Below are 22,173 nucleotides of genomic sequence, written 5' to 3' on the forward strand. Positions count from 1 at the left end.
AAAAATAAATAGCTCTGTCACCTTCCACAGATATCTGTAGTTAAACTGATACGTTTTTATGGGGATTTCTTTATTATTCTAAATATAGTTCCGCGGGGTGCTGACAATTGACTCTAGGGGGTTTAAACAGCTTATTCTCTCACTGCAGTGGGTTTAATAGGAAGAAACATAGGAAGAAGCTTCAAACTGGCTAGGGCTAGGGGTTCCGCTAGCGGAACATTCACATGTGCAATACACCAAATTAAAGCTTGACTTCTTGTTAATCTACCCACAGTGTCCGATTTCAAAAATGCTTTACAGCGAAAGCACACCATATGATTATGTTAGGGCAGAGCCTAGTCACAAAAACACATACAGCCATTTTCCAGCCAAAGAGGGTAGTCACAATAAGCAGAAATAGAGAAAATGAATCACTAACCTTTGATCTTCATCAGATGACACTCATAGGACTTCATGTTACACGATACATGTATGTTTTGTTCGATAAAGTTCATTTTTATGTCCAAAAATCTCAGTTTACATTGGCACTTTATGGTCAGTAATGTTGTGCCTCGAAAACATCCGGAGAATTTTCAGAGAGCCACATCAATTTACAGAAATACTCATAATAAACTTTAATAAGAGATACAAGTATTAGCACAGAATTATAGATATACTTCTCCCTAATGCAACCGCTGTGTCAGATTTCAAAAAAACATTTTTGGGAAAAAGCACACCATGCAATAATCTGAGTACAGCGCTCAGATAACAAAACAAGCCAAACATGTGGCAGGGTAGCCTAGTGGTTAGAGCGTTGGGCTAGTAACCGGAAGGTTTCAAGTTCAAATCCCCGAGCTGACAAGGTACAAATCTGTCGTTCTGCCCCTGAACAGGCAGTTAACCCACTGTTCCTAGGCCGTCATTGAAAATAAGAATTTGTTCTTAACTGACTTTCCTGGTTAAATAAAGGTAAAATAAATAAATAAAATGTTGTGGAGTCAACAGAAGTCGCATTATAAATAATCACTTACCTTTCTTTGATGTTCATCAGAATGCACTCCCAGGAATCCCAGTTCCACAATAAAATGTTTGACTTGTTCGATAAAGTCTATCATTTATGTCCAAATACCTCCTTTTTGTTTGCGTGTTTAGCCCAGTAATCAAAATCCATGAGGCGCGATCACTAGGTGCAGACGAAAAGTCAAAAAGTTCCGTTACAGTCCATAGAAACATGTCAAACGATGTATCAAATCTATCTTTAGGATGTTTTTAACATTAATCTTCAATAATGTTCCAACCGGAGAATTCCTTTTCTTTTTTTTTATTCCTCCTCTTTAGAATTGCAATGAAACGCAAGCTACCTCTCACATGAGCGCGCGTGACCAGCTCATGCCACTCTGGGAGAGACCTTACTCAATCCCCTCTCATTCGCCCCCACTTCACAGTAGAAATATCAAACAAGGTTCTACAGACTGTTGACATCTAGTGAAAGCCTTAAGAAGTAAGATATGACCCCATAGACACTGTATTCGATAGGCAATGAGTTGAAAAACTACAAACCTCAGATTTCCCACTTCCTGGTTGGATTTTTCTCAGGTTTTCTCAGCTCTATTATACTCACAGACATAATTCAAACAGTTTTAGAAACTTCAGAGTGTTTTCTATCCAATACTAGTAATAATATGCATATATTAGCATATGGGCCTGAGCAGCAGGTAGTTTACTCTGGGCACGCTTTTCATCCGAACGTGAAAATGCTGCCCCCTAGCCCAAACAGGTTTTAAGAACATTTCAAATAACTTTACTGAAGAATAGCAACTTTTCGTAGTTTAAGTATAAGCTTAAGGACAAAAATGGCGCTTACAAAGAAATCTATTCTTAAGAAGGTTTTGTGAATCCGGGCCCTGCTGGTCCTGGATGCTTTTCTTTGCTCGTGTCTTATTACCTCCAAGTTTGTACACCAATTGTGTGAATTACAACCTTGACTGATCTAATAAACCATGCATTAGCTGGTCCAATTTGATCAGTTATTCCTGTGGGTTGTAGAAACTGCTGGGCTAGTCATACTGAGGCCTGTGGAAAAGATAGATCAGCCTGCCCAACTGTACCGTTAGAGGGTAAAGGGAGATTAATGTGATGTGGTTTGCTTTGCCCCTGGAGGTGGGATGAAGTGGTTAGAACAGAACAGAGAAAGTGATACACCACCTGCTGGAGGGAGCAGGTCTTGTCTAGCTCTTCAGACTTACTGTAGGGAATATGTACATTGTAGTACACACACAAAGCCACAAACACTGCCATAGTCCCACACACACACGCTCACAGACATACACATGCTGTACTAATAATGCCAAACACTCATCCAAAAACACTCACACACACAAACTTCCCCAATATCTCTTAACTTTCTCTCTTTTTATCATGGTCCTATTATTCATCATTCCATCATATGGATTAACAAAATTATACTGCATAGCATGAGGATATTTCGTGCTCGCCTCAAAACGTTGTAGTAATAAAAAGAATTTGGCGCGAGGTTCAAAGGTCATAATTATACTGATGTAGGAAAAACTGCACACACTGCAATAATTATACTACACACCACCAACCCTTAACCTGGCCACTGTTCTCTCCTCTACCACCAGGAGTATTACAGTGCAACGTATTGACTTAGGCGTCAAGAACAGTGATTCATATCTTTTTGCAAAAGATTCACAATGTGATGCATAGCAATGATAGAGTTGCACTGTACGGTATAATTAATAGGTACTAATGCTTACCCTTTCCTCTATTCTCCTCTCTTCCACCAGGAGTATCCGCTGCTTGAGGAACATCATCCACTGGAACCTGATCACAGCTTTCATCCTGAGGAACGCCACTTGGTTCGTTGTACAGCTCACCATGAACCCTAAGGTGCACGAGAGCAATGTGGTGAGTACAGGGAAGTTAACTGTACATCCATTTCAGGCTGCTTTATATGCAATAAACATATACATACTGGTAACTGTCAAAATAAAGGAAACACCATCATAAAGTGTCTTAACTTCTTGCGTCGAGCAATCCCGTATCCGGGAGCGTAATCATAGCCTCAAGCTCATTACCCTAACGCAACGTTAACTATTCATGAAAATTGCAAATGAAATGAAATAAATATATTGGCTCACAAGCTTAGCCTTTTGTTAACAACAGTGTCATCTCAGATTTTCAAAATCTGCTTTTCAACCATAGCTACACAAGCATTTGTGTAAGAGTATTGATAGCTAGCATAGCATTAAGCCTAGAATTCAGCAGGCAACATTTTCACAAAAACAAGAAAAGCATTCAAATAAAATCATTTACCTTTGAAGAACTTCAGATGTTTTCAATGAGAAGACTCTCAGTTAGATAGCAAATGTTCAGTTTTTCCAAAAAGATTATTTGTGTAGGAGAAATCGCTCCATTTTGTTCATCACGTTTAGCTAAGAAAAAAAGAGGAAAATTCAGTCATTACAACGCCTAACTTTTTTCCAAATTAACTCCATAATATCGACAGAAACATGGTAAACGTTGTTTAGAATCAATCCTCAAGGTGTTTTTCACATATCTATTCGATGATAAATCATTCGTGGCAGTTTGGTTTCTTCTCTGAACCAAATGGAAAAATGCACGCAGCTGGAGATTACACAATAATTTTGACGGAGGACACCAAGCGGACACCTGGTAAATGTAGTCTCTTATGGTCAATCTTCCAATGATATGCCTACAAATACGTCACAATGCTGCAGACACCTTCGGGAAACGACAGAAAGTGTAGGCTCATTCCTGGCGCATGCACAGCCATATAAGGAGACATTGGAACACAGCGCATTCAAAATCTGGGGCACTTCCTGTATGAAATTTCATCTTGGTTTCGCGTGTAGCATTAGTTCTGTGGCACTCACAGACAATATCTTTGCAGTTTTGGAAACATCAGTGTGTTTTCTTTCCAAAGCTGTCAATTATATGCAGAGTCGAGCATCTTTTCGTGACAAAATATCTTGTTTAAAATGGGAACGTTTTTTTATCCAAAAATTAAAAGAGCGCCCCCTATATCGAAGAAGTTAACCTCTTAAGCCCACCCGACACGCAGGCGTGCCATCTAGCCATCTGGAAATGCAAATGCACTACGCTAAATGCTAATAGCACTCGTTAAAACTCAAACGTTCATTAAAACACACATGCAGGGTACTGAATTAAAGCTACACTCGTTGTGAATCCAGCCAACAAGTCAGATTTTAAAATGCTTTTCGGCGAAAGCATGAGAAGCTATTATCTGATAGCATGCAACACCCCGAAATACCTGAAGGGGACGTAAACAAAATAATTAGCATAGCCGGCGCTACACAAAACCCAGAAATAAAATATAAACATTCATTACCTTTGACAAGCTTCTTTGTTGGCACTCCTAGATGTCCCATAAACATCACTATTGGGTCTTTTTTTCGATTAAATCGGTCCATATATACCCTAAATATCGATCTATGAAAAGTGTGTGATCCAGGAAAAAAAAACGTTTTAAAACGCAACATAATTTTTTTAAATTAAAAAAGTTGACGATAAACTTTCACAAAACACTTCGAAATACTTTTGTAATCCAACTTTAGGTATTAGTAAACGTTAATAATCTATCAAATTGATCACGGGGCGATGTGTATTCAATAGCTCCACGTCTTCAAATCATGGTCGAAAATTTCTCCTCCAAAACATTCTGTCGGAGACCGGAAGGAATGGGCTCTCTCTTACTCATTTGACCAAGAAACAAAGCCCAGGCAATTGACAAGACTGGCGACATCGTGTGGGAGCTGTAGGACTTCTGTAGGCAATCTCAGCCCCATGTAATTTGCTTTCCCATAGACAATACATGCAAGTGGCGCATTGATATTTCTCCCAGTTTTCGGTGATCAGTTTTTCTTGCGCTTTTCGATGAAACACACGCTATGTTATAGTCACAGCCGTGATTTAACCAGTTTTAGAAACGTCAGAGTGTTTTCTATCCACACATACTAATCATATGCATATACTATATTCCTGGCATGAGTAGCAGGACGCTGAAATGTTGCGCGATTTTTAACAGAATGTTCGAAAAAGTAAGGGGTAGGCTTAAGTATTAGAGCGCCATCAAAAGTCATTCAAGTGTTCAAATCTGGTGACTGAGATGGCCAAGGCATATGGTAAACAACCATTCAGTGACCACTTGGGCTCTGAGGATGGGGGCATTGTCATCCTGGAAGAAACCACTCCCATCAGGATAGAAGTGCTTCACCATAGGTTGTAAGAAGAGCTGCTGGCTGTGTATTTATTGGTGTTTACCTTACCCTCTAAGGGGATGAGTGGACCTAAACCATGCCAGGAAAATGCACCCCACACCAAAATAACACACACACACACACACACACACACACACACACACACACACACACACACACACACACACACACACACACACACACACACACACACACACACACACACACACACACACACACACACACACACACACACACAACTAGCTAACTTTGGAGTACTATCATGTTGTCCTGGTTCATTGTTAATTACCCCTCAGCTCGCCTGCCTCTTGATGTTAATTGCTTGTGCAAGCTGAGCGCGCTCAAAGCGACCCAGGGGCTTCCTAAGTGGCGTAGGGCTCTAAGGCACTGCAGTGCTATAGACGTCACTACAGATCCCGGCTCGATTCCGGCCGTGACCGAGAGACCCATAAGGCAGTGCACAATTGGCCCAGCGTCGTCCGGGTTAGGGGAGGTTTTGCCGGCTGGGATGTCCCTTGTCCCATTGAGCTCTAGCAAGTCCTTCTGAGTCCATACTGGAGTTGCAGCGATGGGACAAGACTGTAACTACCAATTGGATATCATGATATTGGGGGGAAAGGGTTAAAAAAAACAAGTGACCCAGTAAGTCAGCCCTCCTCCTCCATCTATTCTTCTTCTATTCTGAGAAGAAACAAGATGGCTGCCGTCAGCTATTAGCCTTGAGAAGTTCTGCTTGTCAGTTGAAAGACGAAGGCTTGACGGCTCGTTGAATTAATTATTTGTGCTAGGTCGTGGAGCAAGTGACCTGCAGAGGAACACAGCATAGTACATAAGTCAGGGATAATATGTAATATGTTAAAAGCAACAGCACAAGTCAACGGTTGTCAGTTCATAAAATAATATATTGATTGCTTTTGGGAGGTTTTGGGTGGGTTAATTAAAGATCAATGACTTACTGATTAGGTTTCTTTCTGGTGTTTTTTCTTAGACCACATTCCATTGACATGAACATTTGGAACATTCAAAATGTTTGAAATGTTAAACTTTTTCCACATTTTGTTACATTAGTCTTATTCTAAAATTAATGAAATCGTTTTTCCCTCATCGATCTACACACAATAACCCATAATGACAATGCAAAAACTCGTTTTTATACATTTTTGCAAATGTATAAAAAATGTAGAACCGAAATATCACACTTACATAAGTATTCAGACCCTTTACTCAGTACTATGTTGAAGCACCTTTGGCAGCGATTACAGCCTCGAGTCTTCTTGGGTATGACACTACAAGCTTGGCACACCTGTATTTGGGGAGTTTCTCCCATTCCTCTCTGCAGATACTCTCAAGCTCTGCTAGGTTGGGTGGGGAGCATCGCTGCACAGGTATTTTTAGGTCTCTCCAGAGATTTTTGATCTGGTATCAAGTCCGGGCTCTGGCTGGGCCTCTCAAGGACATTCAGAGACTTGTCCTGAAGCCACTCCTGTGTTGACTTGGCTGTGTGATAAGGGACGTTGTCCTGAGGTCCTGAGCGCTCTGGAGCAGGTATTCATCAAGGATCTCTCTGTACTTTGCACATCTGTACATCTTTCCCTCGATCCTGACTAGTCTCCCAGACCCTGCTGCTGAAATTCACGATTCCAAAACGTCCAATTTGTTGCTTTTTAACCATTTCCATGACTTGATTGTTTGTTTTGGATAATTGTATTGCTGCATGACCCAGCTGCACTTCAGCTTCAGCTCACAGGCGGATGGCCTGACATTCTCCTGTATAACTCTCTGATACAGAGCAAAATTCATAGTTCCTTTAATTAAGGCAAGTCATCCAGGTCCCGAGGCAGCAAAGCATCCCCAAACCATCACACTATCACGTCCATGCTTGACCGTTGGTATAAGGTTCTTACTGTGGAATGCAGTGTTTGGTTTTTGCTAGGCATAATGGGACCCATCTCGTCCAAAAAGTTATACCTTTGACTAATCTGTCCAAAATACATTTTTGATGATCATTCAGGTGCTTTCAGGTGCTTTTTGGCAAACTTGAGTCAACTTTTGGACATGATGGGTCCCATTATGTCTGCAGCAAGACAATGATTCAAAACACACAATAAAGTCATGAAAATTGTTAAAAAGCAACACATTGGATGTTTTGGAATGGCTTAGTCAAAATCCAGACCTAATCCCAATTGAGATGTGGCAGGACTTTAAATGAGCAGTTCATACTTGAAAACCCACAAATGTCACTGAGTTAAAGCAGTTCTGCATGCAACAATACTATTTTGTGGGACTGTAACTGCATACTGTGTAGTAATCGTACTGCATACCATTTACAACATACTGTTGCAGTAAAAAACGAATATCAGCATACTAGGCCTATCCTACTGAGAACACGTCAGCTAATGCAACTGCGTTGATTCCCGCCATTCAATGCTTTTGGTACAGCGCATGCCCTCACCTGTTTATCAGCTGTTGTCAGACACATGTGGGTCTCGAAAGAAGAATCTCGTCCTATTTTCAAAAGGGGAGTTGTCTCGGTCAAAAGCAACTCTCGAACCTAAGGAGAGTTATTTTTCACTTATGAAAACTGAGATTTTTGTGTTTTTTCTTGTCCTTGGTACACTGGGTTCAACCTGCGAAAATAGGACGGTAACGAAATCACGCTACTACACTCGACCAAGGCCCCAATCTCTCACCGATTAAAAATAAAAAATTGAATGAACTGCAATCCTGATTTGACAGCTGCCCTGAAATGCCTTTAGACTACACAAGGGGTATGGTGGAGGGAATTGGGATCTTAGCCCAAATACACTGAGATTGCTGGCTGTAGAGTCCCATTTTCTGTGGGATGATTTGATGGGTAGTACCGGGTCAGGGAGTCTTTTGGTATGTCCTTGAAGGTAAGTGCGGAGGCAAGATAAAATGCGAGTCAAGATTTTTCAAACACCTTACTATATTATTTTCACTAGGTACCGTATGAATAACTACCTGAACAAATGCTAAATTCAAATATTTGTTCTTATTGTCGTGAAAAGGAGGTAAATAAGTAACACCTGATTTGGAAAAACTTTGGATTGTGACCCAAGACCACTCCCGACCTGCATGACAATAAGGAGTTCTCGTCTAAGCCTCTAGTCTTACATTTGTTAGGGAATTTTCATGAAACTACTATAGTTGAACACTTAGACAACACATTCATCACAGGCCTTCAGAGATGGACTTTGCTACTTTTGAACAAACGCCAAATGGGAGCATCTCCCCCCTCCTTCCGAACTGATATCATCTCCCAATGAGTTGTCTCTCGTCCGTCTTCAGAGACAGATTAAAGACTGACAGATCTCCTGTCTCATCTCCCAGCTGTAGGCACCTAGTCCAGACTCCCCCAAGTGCCATTCTCTGACTCTCTCAATCCAAAGTAACTCCCAAGTGACTCTCAAAGATTACCCCAGGGCAGTGATTGGGGACACTGCCCTGTGTAGGGTGCCGTCTTTCGGATGGGACGTTAAACGGGTGTCCTGACTCTCTGAGGTCATTAAAGATCTCATGGTACTTATCGTAAGAGTAGGGGTGTTAACCCCGGTGTCCTGGCTAAATTCCCAATCTGGCCCTCAAACCATCACGGTCACCTAATAATCCCCAGTTTTACAATTGGCTCATTCATCCCCCTCCTCTCCCCTGTAACTATTCCCCAGGTCGTTGCTGCAAATGAGAACGTGTTCTCAGTCAATTTACCTGATAAAATGACGGATAAATAAATAAATAAAATAAAATGATCTGGTCTCATTATTTGTCAAAGAAGATAGGATTGAAGTGTTAAGTGGTATACAGATGTGTACTATCTTAATTTGACTAGTTTCTCACAGCATAAAAATAATCCCGCAGAGAACGTGAATTATTATGTGGATTTTAATTCATGAACGTTTTTGTAGATGTTGATTACTGTTTCTTTAGGACAAATAGTTTTCCATTTCAAAGTGGAAATTGCTAACTTTAGAACCATTTTTAATCCTCAAATACACTACAATTTGCATTTTCTGCTGCGCAACAGAGTGATTCAATTAAGATAGCACATCTACATTGACTTTGAATTTGTTGAGAGGTATAGTGTAGGATGATTCAGACTGCCGTAGGCCATGGGAAGTGAGAGCTATGATGCAGTTTAACAAGTAATGCAGGGGGTCAAAACTGTGTTTCTTAAACTGCTGCGGTGACCTTTGTTTGCCAAACATCTGCCTAAGAACCAGTTCCAAATTGGAAACATTCAGAGAGTCCTTTTGTCATTACTCAGTGCATGATAGTGACGCTCATGCTAACTAGCTACTAGCTAGTACTCAGTTAGCCATTGCTAGCGGTCTTCAAAGCTAACTAGGACACCAGCGCGACATCAACCCAGAGCATATCAGACTGCTTTTTCTCCGGATTCCTACCGCAAGCTCTGAACCTTTACACCGGATCATCGCAACTAGCTAGCTGCAATCCGAGTGGCTACTCCTGGCTAACGTCTCTGTCCCAAAACAAGCACCAATTAGCCTTGAGCTAGCCTCGAGCTAAGCCCATCTCCCGACTAGCCGAAGAGGCCCAACAATACCTTTTGCCAATTGGCCTGGACCCTTTACTGCCGACACGGAGCCCCGCCGATCCATCACGACTGGTCCGCCGACATAATCGTCCGAGGTGGTTTCAACAGGCTTTTTCGTTGCGACATCGCCAAAGATCCATCTGCCGGCCAAGGCCCGCGAGCTTTCTGAAACGCTGTCTCTCCAGCTCACCTAGCGTACTAGAGCACCTGTAGCATACTCCTGGGCTACAATTACCCGGGCCCACGACCGGTCTGTCGATGTCACCGCATGAAGAGGAATAAACAGACTCACCCCATTGTGACGTCCCCCCAAAGGTTAACTCTCTAGCCCTCGCTATCTCTCTGCTTGCTAATTCGGCCTGCTAACGGCTAGCTTGTCTAGCCCGGGCCTACGAACTGTTAGCTTGTTAGCACAGGCCTGCTAACCATCTGAATCACCGCATCCCAAACACTCTGAACCCATTTACTTTCTATCTCTTTTTTATTTTTATTTTGTTTATACCTTCCGGAAACCTGCCTCACCCACTGTGGTACGGAATCGCTGTTACTTTTAATTTTAATTTTATTTTTATGACACACTCAAGAACCTCCAGACGCTAACCAGCTAACTAGCTACAAGCTATTTAGTCATTGTTAGTTAAAAAAATAAAAAAAACCTGGATAACACTCGCCAGCCCAGCCCCCCCTACCCCATCCACCGCTGCCCCCTGGACACTGATCTCTTGGCTACATAGCTGAAGCACGCTGGACTGCCCATTAATCACGGTACTCCATTCTGCTTGTTTGTTTATCTGTTGGCCCAGTTGCCTAGTCAACGCCATTTTACCTGCTGTTTGTTGTGCTAGCTGATTAGCCTCGCCCACTGATTTTAGCTAGCTTTCTCAATTCAACACCTGTGACTACTGTATGCCTCGCTGTATGTCTCTCTCAAATGTCAATATGCCTTGTATACTGTTGTTCAGGTTAGTTATCATTGTTTTAGTTCACAATGGAGCACCTAGATCCACTCTGCATACCCCTGTTACCTCCCTTGTCCCACCCCCCACACATGTGGTGACATCACCCATTACAACCAGCATGTCCAGAGATACAACCTCTCTCATCATCACCCAGTGCCTGGGCTTACCTCCGCTGTACCCGCACCCCACCATACCCCTGTCTGCACATTATGCCCTGAATATATTCTACCATGCCCAAAAACCTGCTCCTCTTATCCTCTGCCCCCAACGCTCTAGGCGACCAGTTTTGATAGCCTTTAGCCGCACCCTCATACTACTCCTTCTCTGTTCCGCGGGTGATGTGGAGGTAAACCCAGGCCCCGCATGTCCCCAGGTACCCTCATTTGTTGACTTCTGTGATCGAAAAAGTCTTGGTTTTATGCATGTCAACATCAGAAACCTCCTCCCTAAGTTTGTTTTACTCACTGCTTTAGCACACTCTGCTAACCCTGATGTCCTTGCCGTGTCTGAATCCTGGCTCAGGAAGACCACCAAAAATTCAGAGATTTCCATACCCAACTATAACATCTTCCGTCAAGATAGAAATGCCAAAGGGGGCGGAGTCGCAGTCTACTGCAGAGATAGCCTGCAAAGTAATGTCATACTTTCCAGGTCCATACCCAAACAGTTTGAACTACTAATTTTGAAAATTACTCTCTCCATTACATTTACATTACATTTACATTACATTTACATTTAAGTCATTTAGCAGACGCTCTTATCCAGAGCGACTTACAAATTGGTGCATTCACCTTATGACATCCAGTGGGACAGTCACTTAACAATAGTGCATCTAAAACTTAGGGGGGGTGGGGTGAGAGGGATTACTTAACCTATCCTAGGTATTCCTTAAAGAGGTGGGGTTTCAGGTGTCTCCGGAAGGTGGTGATTGACTCCGCTGTCCTGGCGTCGTGAGGGAGTTTGTTCCACCATTGGGGGGCCAGGGCAGCGAACAGTTTTGACTGGGCTGAGCGGGAGCTGTACTTCCTCAGTGGTAGGGAGGCGAGCAGGCCAGAGGTGGATGAACGCAGTGCCCTTGTTTGGGTGTAGGGCCTGATCAGAGCCTGGAGGTACTGAGGTGCGTTCCCCTCACAGCTCCGTAGGCAAGCACCATGGTCTTGTAGCGGATGCGAGCTTCAACTGGAAGCCAGTGGAGAGAACGGAGGAGCGGGGTGACGTGAGAGAACTTGGGAAGGTTGAACACCAGACGGGCTGCGGCGTTCTGGATGAGTTGAAGGGGTTTAATGGCACAGGCAGGGAGCCCAGCCAACAGCGAGTTGCAGTAATCCAGACGGGAGATGACAAGTGCCTGGATTAGGACCTGCGCCGCTTCCTGTGTGAGGCAGGGTCGTACTCTGCGGATGTTGTAGAGCATGAACCTACAGGAACGGGCCACCGCCTTGATGTTAGTTGAGAACGACAGGGTGTTGTCCAGGATCACACCAAGGTTCTTGGCGCTCTGGGAGGAGGACACAGTGGAGTTGTCAACCGTGATGGCGAGATCATGGAACGGGCAGTCCTTCCCCGGGAGGAAGAGCAGCTCCGTCTTGCCGAGGTTCAGCTTGAGGTGGTGATCCGTCATCCACACTGATATGTCTGCCAGACATGCAGAGATGCGATTCGCCACCTGGTCATCAGAAGGGGGAAAGGAGAAGATTAATTGTGTGTCGTCTGCATAGCAATGATAAGAGAGACCATGTGAGGTTATGACAGAGCCAAGTGACTTGGTGTATAGCGAGAATAGGAGAGGGCCAAGAACAGAGCCCTGGGGGACACCAGTGGTGAGAGCGCGTGGTGAGGAGACAGATTCTCGCCACGCCACCTGGTAGGAGCGACCTGTCAGGTAGGACGCAATCCAAGCGTGGGCCGCGCCGGAGATGCCCAACTCGGAGAGGGTGGAGAGGAGGATCTGATGGTTCACAGTATCGAAGGCAGCCGATAGATCTAGAAGGATGAGAGCAGAGGAGAGAGAGTTAGCTTTAGCAGTGCGGAGCGCCTCCGTGATACAGAGGAGAGCAGTCTCAGTTGAATGACTAGTCTTGAAACCTGACTGATTTGGATCAAGAAGGTCATTCAGAGAGAGATAGCGGGAGAGCTGGCCAAGGACGGCACGTTCAAGAGTTTTGGAGAGAAAAGAAAGAAGGGATACTGGTCTGTAATCCAGAAACAAGTCTCTCACTGTTGCCGCCTGCTACCGACCCCCCTCAGCTCCCAGCTGTGCCCTGGACACCATTTGTGAATTGATCGCCCCCCATCTAGCTTCAGAGTTCGTTCTGTTAGGTGACCTAAACTGGGATATGCTTAACACCCCGGCAGTCCTACAATCTAAGCTAGATGCCCTCAATCTCACTCAAATCATCAAGGAACCCACCAGGTACAACCCTAACTCTGTAAACAAGGGCACCCTCATACACGTCATCCTGACCAACTGGCCCTCCAAATATACCTCCGCTGTCTTCAACCAGGATCTCAGCGATCACTGCCTCATCGCCTGTATCCGCCACAGAGCCGCAGTCAAACGACCACCCCTCATCACTGTCAAACGCTCCCTAAAACACTTCTGTGAGCAGGCCTTTCTAATCGACCTGGCCCGGGTATCCTGAAAGGACATTGACCTCATCCCGTCAGTTGAGGATGCATGGTCATTCTTTAAAAGTAACTTCCTCACCATTTTAGATAAGCATGCTCCGTTCAAAAAATGCAGAACCAAGAACAGATATAGCCCTTGGTTCACTCCAGACCTGACTGCCCTCGACCAGCACAAAAACATCATGTGGCGGACTGCAATAGCATCGAATAGCCCCCGTGATATGCAACTGTTCAGGGAAGTCAGGAACCAATACACGCAGTCAGTCAGGAAAGCTAAGGCCAGCTTCTTCAGGCAGAAGTTTGCATCCTGTAGCTCCAACTCCAAAAAGTTCTGGGACACGGTGAAGTCCATGGAGAACAAGAGCACCTCCTCCCAGCTGCCCACTGCACTGAGGCTAGGAAACACGGTCTCCACCGATAAATCCATGATTATCGAAAACTTCAATAAGCACTTCTCAACGGCTGGCCATGCCTTCCGCCTGGCTACTCCAACCTCGGCCAACAGCTCCGCCCCCCCGTAGCTCCTCACCCAAGCCTCTCCAGGTTCTCCTTTACCCAAATCCAGATAGCAGATGTTCTGAAAGAGCTGCAAAACCTGGACCCGTACAAATCAGCTGGGCTTGACAATCTGGACCCGCTATTTCTGAAACTATCTGCCGCCATTGTCGCAACCCCTATTACCAGCCTGTTCAACCTCTCTTTCATATCGTCTGAGATCCCCAAGGATTGAAAGCTGCCGCAGTCATCCCCCTCTTCAAAGGGGGAGACACCCTGGACCCAAACTGTTACAGACCTATATCCATCCTGCCCTGCCTATCTAAGGTCTTCGAAAGCCAAGTCAACAAAACAGGTCACTGACCATCTCGAATCCCACCGTACCTTCTCCGCTGTGCAATCAGGTTTCCGAGCCGGTCACGGGTGCACCTCAGCCACACTCAAGGTACTAAACGATATCATAACCGCCATCGATAAAAGACAGTACTGTGCAGCCGTCTTCATCGACCTCGCCAAGGCTTTCGACTCTGTCAATCACCATATTCTTATCGGCAGACTCAACAGCCTCAGTTTTTCGGATGACTGCCTTGCCTGGTTCACCAATTACTTTGCAGACAGAGTTCAGTGTGTCAAATCGGAGGGCATGCTGTCCGGTCCTCTGGCAGTCTCTATGGGGGTGCCACAGGGTTCAATTCTCGGGCCGACTCTTTTCTCTGTATATATCAATGATGTTGCTCTTGCTGCGGGCGATTCCCTGATCCACCTCTACGCAGACGACACCATTCTATATACTTTCGGCCCTTCATTGGACACTGTGCTATCTAACCTCCAAACGAGCTTCAATGCCATACAGCACTCCTTCCGTGGCCTCCAACTGCTTTTAAAAGCGAGTAAAACCAAATGCATGCTTTTCAACCGATCGCTGCCTGCACCCGCATGCCCGACTAGCATCACCACCCTGGATGGTTCCGACCTTGAATATGTGGACATCTATAAGTACCTAGGTGTCTGGCTAGACTGCAAACTCTCCTTCCAGACCCACATCAAACATCTCCAATCGAAAATCAAATCAAGAGTCGGCTTTCTATTCCGCAACAAAGCCTCCTTCACTCAGGCTGCCAAGCTTACCCTAGTAAAACTGACTATCCTACCGATCCTCGACTTCGGCGATGTCATCTACAAAATGGCTTCCAACACTCTACTCAGCAAACTGGATGCAGTCTATCACAGTGCCATCCATTTTGTCACTAAAGCACCTTATACCACCCACCACTGCGACTTGTATGCTCTAGTCGGCTGGCCCTCACTACATATTCGTCGCCAGACCCACTGGCTCCAGGTCATCTACAAGTCCATGTTAGGTAAAGCTCCGCCTTATCTCAGTTCACTGGTCACGATGGCAACACCCATCCGTAGCACGCGCTCCAGCAGGTGTATCTCACTGATCATCCCTAAAGCCAACACATCATTTGGCCGCCTTTCGTTCCAGTACTCTGCTGCCTGTGACTGGAACGAATTGCAAAAATCGCTGAAGTTGCAGACTTTTATCTCCCTCACCAACTTCAAACATCAGCTATCCGAGCAGCTAACCGATCGCTGCAGCTGTACATAGTCTATAGGAAAATAGCCCACCCATTTTCACCTACCTCATTCCCATACTGTTTTATACTGTTTTTATTTATTTATTTTTCTGCTCTTTTGCACACCAATATCTCTACCTGTACATGACCATCTGATCATTTATCACTCCAGTGTTAATCTGCAAAACTGTATTATTCGCCTACCTCCTCATGCCTTTTGCACACATTGTATATAGACTGCCCATTTTTTCTACTGTGTTATTGACTTGTTAATTGTTTATTCCATGTGTAACTCTGTGTTGTCTGTTCACACTGCTATGCTTTATCTTGGCCAGGTCGCAGTTGCAAATGAGAACTTGTTCTCAACTAGCCTACCTGGTTAAATAAAGGTGAAATAAAAAATACAAAATAAAAAAAACAAGCTGCATATGTTAAATAAGGACCGCAGGGAGGAGTTTCACTCGCAGGTTGAGTGTTTTTTAGAGAGACTACTAACTGGTCACACACTGGTTGAAATGTTGTTGTCACGCCCTGGCCTTAGTATTTTGTGTTTTGGCCAGGGTGTGACATGGGTGATTTATATGATTTGTTTTGTCTAGGGGTTTTGTAGTTTATGGGATTGTGTTTAGTTAAGTATTCTAGGTAAGTCTATGGTTGCCAGGAGTGGTTCTCATATTTAGGCAGCCATATTCTTTAGGTCTCTGGTGGGTGATTGTCTCCTGTCTCTGTGTTTTGCACCCGTTAGGACTGTTTCGGTTTTACACGTTTTTGTAGTTTGTTCATGTATAGTTTTCTTATTAAAAAAAACATGAACTTCAACCACACTGCATTTTGGTCCGCCTCTCTTTCACCAGATGAAAACCGTAACAATTGTTTCCATGTCGTTTCATATGAAATTCCATTGAACCGACGTTGAATTGACGTCGGGGAGAACAGGGACAAAACTAACACTTTTCATATTTTTCCTAATTACTCAGAGATCGATAGAGCAAGAGATACCATATTTTATGACAAACAACATATACAGGTCCTCTACCGTTAGCAACTGTAATTTAATTTCTGTAGTAAATTAGTTTCAATGAAATAGACCAAGAATAGAAATACCAAAACGTTACTTTTTTCTACCTGCTGGTGGGAGTAACGCAACCTTGGGACGGAAGTAACAGCTGGCGAGAAGTGCACAATATATGTCTTATCTCCATGTTTTTGGTTTGTAATGCTCATTACTTTCAACAAATGTATTATCAGACATACTTTCTTGTTTGTGTCAATTTGAATAATTAATGCTGTAGGTTCATATTTTATGAAAATTAACCATGGGTCAACATGGCAATGTTGCACAACCACAATATTTTGCCCCACAATATTGATCAAACTAAAATGGGTCACATAATAGCTATATTAACCATCATTTACTTATCTCACTTTAATGGGAATGTAGTAGGAGATGTTTTTTTTACCATTTTCAAAGACTATTCAAGCTTAAATCAAATCACATCAAATGTAATTGGTCGCATACACATTTAGCAGACGCTATTGCGGGTGTGGCGAAATGCTTGCGTTTCTTGCTCCGACAGTGCAGTAATATCTAACAATATACAACAATACACACAAATCCACCTCTGCCCTGTGTTACTTTCCTCCCGGCTCTCCCCAATAAGCTTAAGCTTCAGAAGCTGCAGCCCTGCCTGACTCCTACTCGATCTCATCACATGTCCATAAAGAACCAGGGCTGCATCCGGAATGGAACCCTATTCCCTATATAGTGCACTACTTTTGACAAGGGCCTACAGGGCACCATTTCAGACGCAGGTCAGAAGGTTTTCCCAATAAGCAATAACCCCCTAAGGAGTGAGGAAAGGGAACCAGTGGTGCCTTTACTGCTCTCACATTTATATTTTTACTAGCCTTAATCTTTTTTTTGTTATTCTTTCCTTCCTCTCTATAAAAGTTGTGGTGCCGGCTGGTCACGGCAGCCTATAACTATTTCCACGTGACAAACTTCTTCTGGATGTTTGGGGAGGGCTGCTACCTGCATACAGCCATCGTGCTCACCTACTCCACCGATAAGCTACGCAAGTGGATGTTCATCTGCATCGGGTGGTGTGAGTAGCCTACACTTAGTTGATCGAAGGAAAGACGGATGTGATTTATTCATTCGACTGATCACAAAGAATGGAAGTCAACTGTAAACAGAGACCATGTGTGATGTTTTACAGGCATCCCTCTTCCAATCATCATTGCATGGGCCATTGGCAAGCTTTACTACGACAACGAAAAGTAAGTAAAAAAATGGTTTCTTTCTCATTCTCTCCATCTCTATTTATGCCCCTGTGCAATCCATTTGTCTTTGGAGAGATGGATGTCACCCAATCATCTCCTTAACTTTCTGCATTAAACAATCAATTCATCCTCATTTTAAGGGAGTCTTGGTGAACATGTAACCTGTAATTGCTCTGCATACAGAATAGCAGGTTGACATTTATTGTCATGAGTCTTGTCTAGGTGGCAGAACATTGCAATTTCCCCTCAGATAGGGCAGCTGCAATGTCAAAATTGGCTGTATTGTAAAAGTTTATGAAAACAATTGCCTTTTTGGTTTTAATTTTAGGTTAGGGTTAGGCATTCGGGCTCACAGTGTGATTAATGTTAAGGTTAGGTTTAAAATCCAATTTTGGGAATTTGTGGCTGTGCCAGCTAGTGTCCACTCTGCAGAGCTGCCTCCAGAACAAGATTCATGATGAAAAACTCCCAGACTCCCCTACTCCCCCGACTTCTCTCCTCCCTGACTCCTCTCCTCCCCCACTATCCTGCTGCAGAATATGGGATCCATTGACCAATGTGAATCCATACCCATTACCAATGTGAACGCTAATCTGAGAGTGACCTAGTGTGCCCAATAAATAATAGATGAATGTGTCGGTTATACCATTACTGTAGTAATGATCCATTGATGAGGCCTTAGAAATGTACTATAGATGTGTTTTATGATGAGAAATACTGTCATTAGAGCATTAGTGTGTGAAGATCCCATGATGACACATCAGATAAGATAAATCATTTGCTCAAAAGATACGTACCTGCAGTCAAAGATATAACTCTGATTTAAATGCTTATTTTATAGCAAGGCACTTCATCATAACTCAGTGGCATTGTGGTTAGTGTCCACCCTTAGATTGGAAGGTTGGGAATTTGATCATCAGCTGAATCATACCAAAGAGTTTAAAGATGGGACTTGATGCGTCTCTGCTTTGCACTCAGCATTAAGGAGATTTAACGGCCGTAGCCATGGGAAGTAGGGGTGCTGAGGGTACCCCCTGATAAGTCTGAAAAATAGTGCACTGGGCCTTTAATAGTCCTGTATTAGCGGACCAATATAGCCAGTCAAACAGTCTGCAGCCTGGGTAAAAACGTGTCCCTCCCCCCCCGTCGAATAAAAAAATCACAGCACCCCTACCCTACTTCCCGCTTCTATGGGTAAGGCCCTGCGACAGACTAGTGTTCTGTCCAGGGGTGTATTTCATTATCGCCTCAACAGGAATCTGACCGTTTCCACTTCATCACATTGGAGTGTCTCGCTTACACACAGGTTGCCGTGATACCCACCCTCCGAATCCTGTTAGTTTGTTTTTCATAATGCTCAGCGGGACGAAAACAAACCTCTATCCAGACACAGTTCTCTCTCTCTCTCTCTAACAACAAGGTGAAGACAGAACAAATTAATAATTCACTCCACTGAATTGAGTCTGTAGAATGAGTGAATCTGGAGCTTTTCATCCCCTTGGAGAGTGTCTACTTTTCCTTTTTTCCTCCCTTTGTTTTTACAACAAAATTCATTGTTTTGGGTGATTTCTGTTGCTGGAGAGGAGTGCTGTGCTTTACAAAGGCCTCTATTGTTCTCTGACAGTACTGGCTTTGATAGGCTATGCCCTCTCACCAACCTCTGATATCAATTAACGTGATTGGCCGTGGCCCATCCTCGTTTTTGTCAACAAAAAATGTGATTGGTTGACCTTCTGACATCGTCCAGTATGTTTGGCTCAATTCTCTGTGTTCTAAATTGCAGGTGCTGGTTTGGGAAGAAGGCAGGGGTGTACACAGATTACATCTACCAGGGCCCAATGATCCTGGTGTTGCTGGTAAGACAGTGTTACACAATCCTTTTCACATTTCTCCTCCTTGTATAGACATAGTGTTCTAGCCTTGTCGTTGAAAACTGCCAAAACAACATTACTGTTCACTCAAGAAAAAAATTGTGTTTCGAGGTCAAGTAATTGCTTCAAAACAAACAGTGGAAAGGTCGATAGTGTGTGAACTTTATACCGCAGCCTTCCAACGTACACACTCACGTGAAGCTATTTGAATGACGTGACACCTACTACACATACGCAGAACTGACTGGGTCATTTGGAATGAATGAGGAATATATATGAATAGTATATGATTTGCAGAATGCTAAACTGTAACTGTTTTAGCTCAGCTTAACTATCTTATCACATATCCCCCCCTTAAGCAAGTTTAAATATGTGAACTATTATCTCATGCCTTTTCCCTACATAACTCATCAGATACTCACACGGCGTTGGAACACGGTTTAAAACATCATACAACTAGCAGGCTATATTTTAATGTAAAAAAATGTATTTGATTGATTTTCCCTTAAAACCGCAGTCAATCATCCTAAGACCGTTACTCGTTGTTTGGCAGATGGTTTTCATTTAATATTTATTCGTTTGCTCAGAATTCTGTTTGAGATGCAGCGCTCATTGCAAAAGTAGCACGGTCAAACGTTGAGACACCTACTCATTCCAGGGTTTTTCTTTGACTATTTTCTACATTGTAGAATAATAGTGAAGACATCAAGTCTATGAAATAACACATACGGAATCATGTAGTAACCAAAAAAGTGTTAAACAAATTGAAATTCACAGTAGCCACCCTTTGCCTTGATGACAGCTTTCCCCAAGTGTTTTGTCTTTCCCATGCAGATTTAACAGATTTATAATCTATACCACTCAGTAAAAAATAAAAATAAATATAGACTTTATTTGGCACCGGTCTCCTTGCATCACTTAAAGCCCACTACAGTTATTTCCCGCGCAGACAAATATTGTTTTATCATAACTGATCAATTTAAATTATGACCAATTCGAAATTCTTATTTTCTCTCTGTTTTCAGATCAACTTCATATTCCTCTTCAACATTGTGAGAATCCTCATGACCAAGCTGAGAGCCTCCACCACCTCAGAGACAATACAGTACAGGTGAGCCAGGACCAGGGCCGCAAACTCCCTTTACAGTGCACTACTTTTGAACAGGCCCCCACAGGTAGTGCTTCACATTTTATTGTGTTACAAAGTGGGGTTAACATGCATTTAATTGTTATTTTATTGTCAACTATCTAGACCATCTACATGTTGAAGGGGAATACGTTTTTTTCTTTTATAACAATAAAACACTAATACACCTTGATTAGATAAGAATCCCCCCTGAGTCAATACATGCTAGAAACACCTTTGGCAGTGATTACAGCTTTGAGTCTTCTTGGGTAAGTCTCATAAGGGCTTTGCACACCTGTACTGTACAATAGTTGCCATTACTTTTTTCAAAATTCGTAAAACGCTGTCAAGGTGTTGGGGATCATGGCTAGGCAGCCATTTTAAAGTCTTGGCATAGATTTTTAAGCAGATTTAAGTCAACTGTAACTTTCACTCATTCACTCTCTTCCTGGTAAGCAACTCTAGTGTAGATGTGGCTTTAAATTGTAGGTTACTGTACTGCTGAAAGGTGAATTCCTCTCCCAGTGTCTGGTGTAAAGCAGACTGAAGCAGGTGTTCCTCTAGGATATTTTGCTTAGCTCCATTCCAGTCTTTGCCGATGTCAAGCATACACCCATACCATGATGTAGCCACCACCATGCTTGAAAATAAGGAGCCAGTTATTCAGTGATGTGCTGTGTTTGGATTTTCTGCAAACGTAAGGCCTTGCATTTAGGCCAAAAGTGTATTCCTTAGCTGTGTTTTGTAAAAAAAAAATATAAAAAATAAAGACTTTTGTGCCTTGTTGCATATGCATGTTTTTTATATTTTATATTCTTTTCACTCTGTCATTTAGGTAATTATGGTGGAGTCACTACAATGTTGTAGTTTTCTCCCATCACAGCCATTGAACTCTGTAGCGGTTTTAACATCACCATTGGCCTCATGGATGACATATTTAAGCAGCTTCCTTCCTGTCCTGCACCTCAGTACAGAAGCACGACTGCGTCTTTGATGTGTCTGGGAGGTTTAATACATCATCCACAGCATAGTTATTAACTTCACCATGCTTAAAGATATATTCAATGTCTGATTTGTTAGTGTTACCCAACTACCAATCATTGCCCTTCTTTAAGAGGCTTTTGAAAAGCTCCCTGGTCTTTGTAGTTGAATATGTGCTTGAAATGTAATACTTGACTGAGGGACCTTACAGATGCTGTATGTATGGGGACAGAGGAAGGGGTAGTCACAAAATCATGTCAACCCCTATTAGTCCATATAACTTATTATACTATTTGTTAAGCCAAATTTGACTTATGAACTTATTTAGGCTTGTCCAAACAAAGGGGGTGAATACTTATGCAATGACTATATTTTAATTATTACATTTTTATTAACTTCTAAACAGTATTTTCTGA

At 43.1% G+C, this 22,173-nt stretch overlaps 1 protein-coding gene across 1 annotated transcript in view; it reads left to right on the forward strand.

Annotated features, from left to right (window-relative positions):
- The window catches only part of LOC124016118 (corticotropin-releasing factor receptor 1-like), a 157,058-nt gene that overhangs the window by 119,198 nt on the left and 15,687 nt on the right, over window positions 1-22,173 (forward strand). The window contains exons 7-11 of the mRNA XM_046331648.1: window positions 2,787-2,907; window positions 17,448-17,601; window positions 17,716-17,776; window positions 19,563-19,635; window positions 20,676-20,761. Coding sequence (XP_046187604.1) covers window positions 2,787-2,907; window positions 17,448-17,601; window positions 17,716-17,776; window positions 19,563-19,635; window positions 20,676-20,761 — 495 coding nt within the window. The remainder of the gene's footprint in view (window positions 1-2,786; window positions 2,908-17,447; window positions 17,602-17,715; window positions 17,777-19,562; window positions 19,636-20,675; window positions 20,762-22,173) is intronic.

This window comes from Oncorhynchus gorbuscha, linkage group LG26 (genome assembly GCF_021184085.1).
Source record: "Oncorhynchus gorbuscha isolate QuinsamMale2020 ecotype Even-year linkage group LG26, OgorEven_v1.0, whole genome shotgun sequence".
NCBI classification, from domain to species: Eukaryota; Metazoa; Chordata; class Actinopteri; order Salmoniformes; family Salmonidae; genus Oncorhynchus; species Oncorhynchus gorbuscha.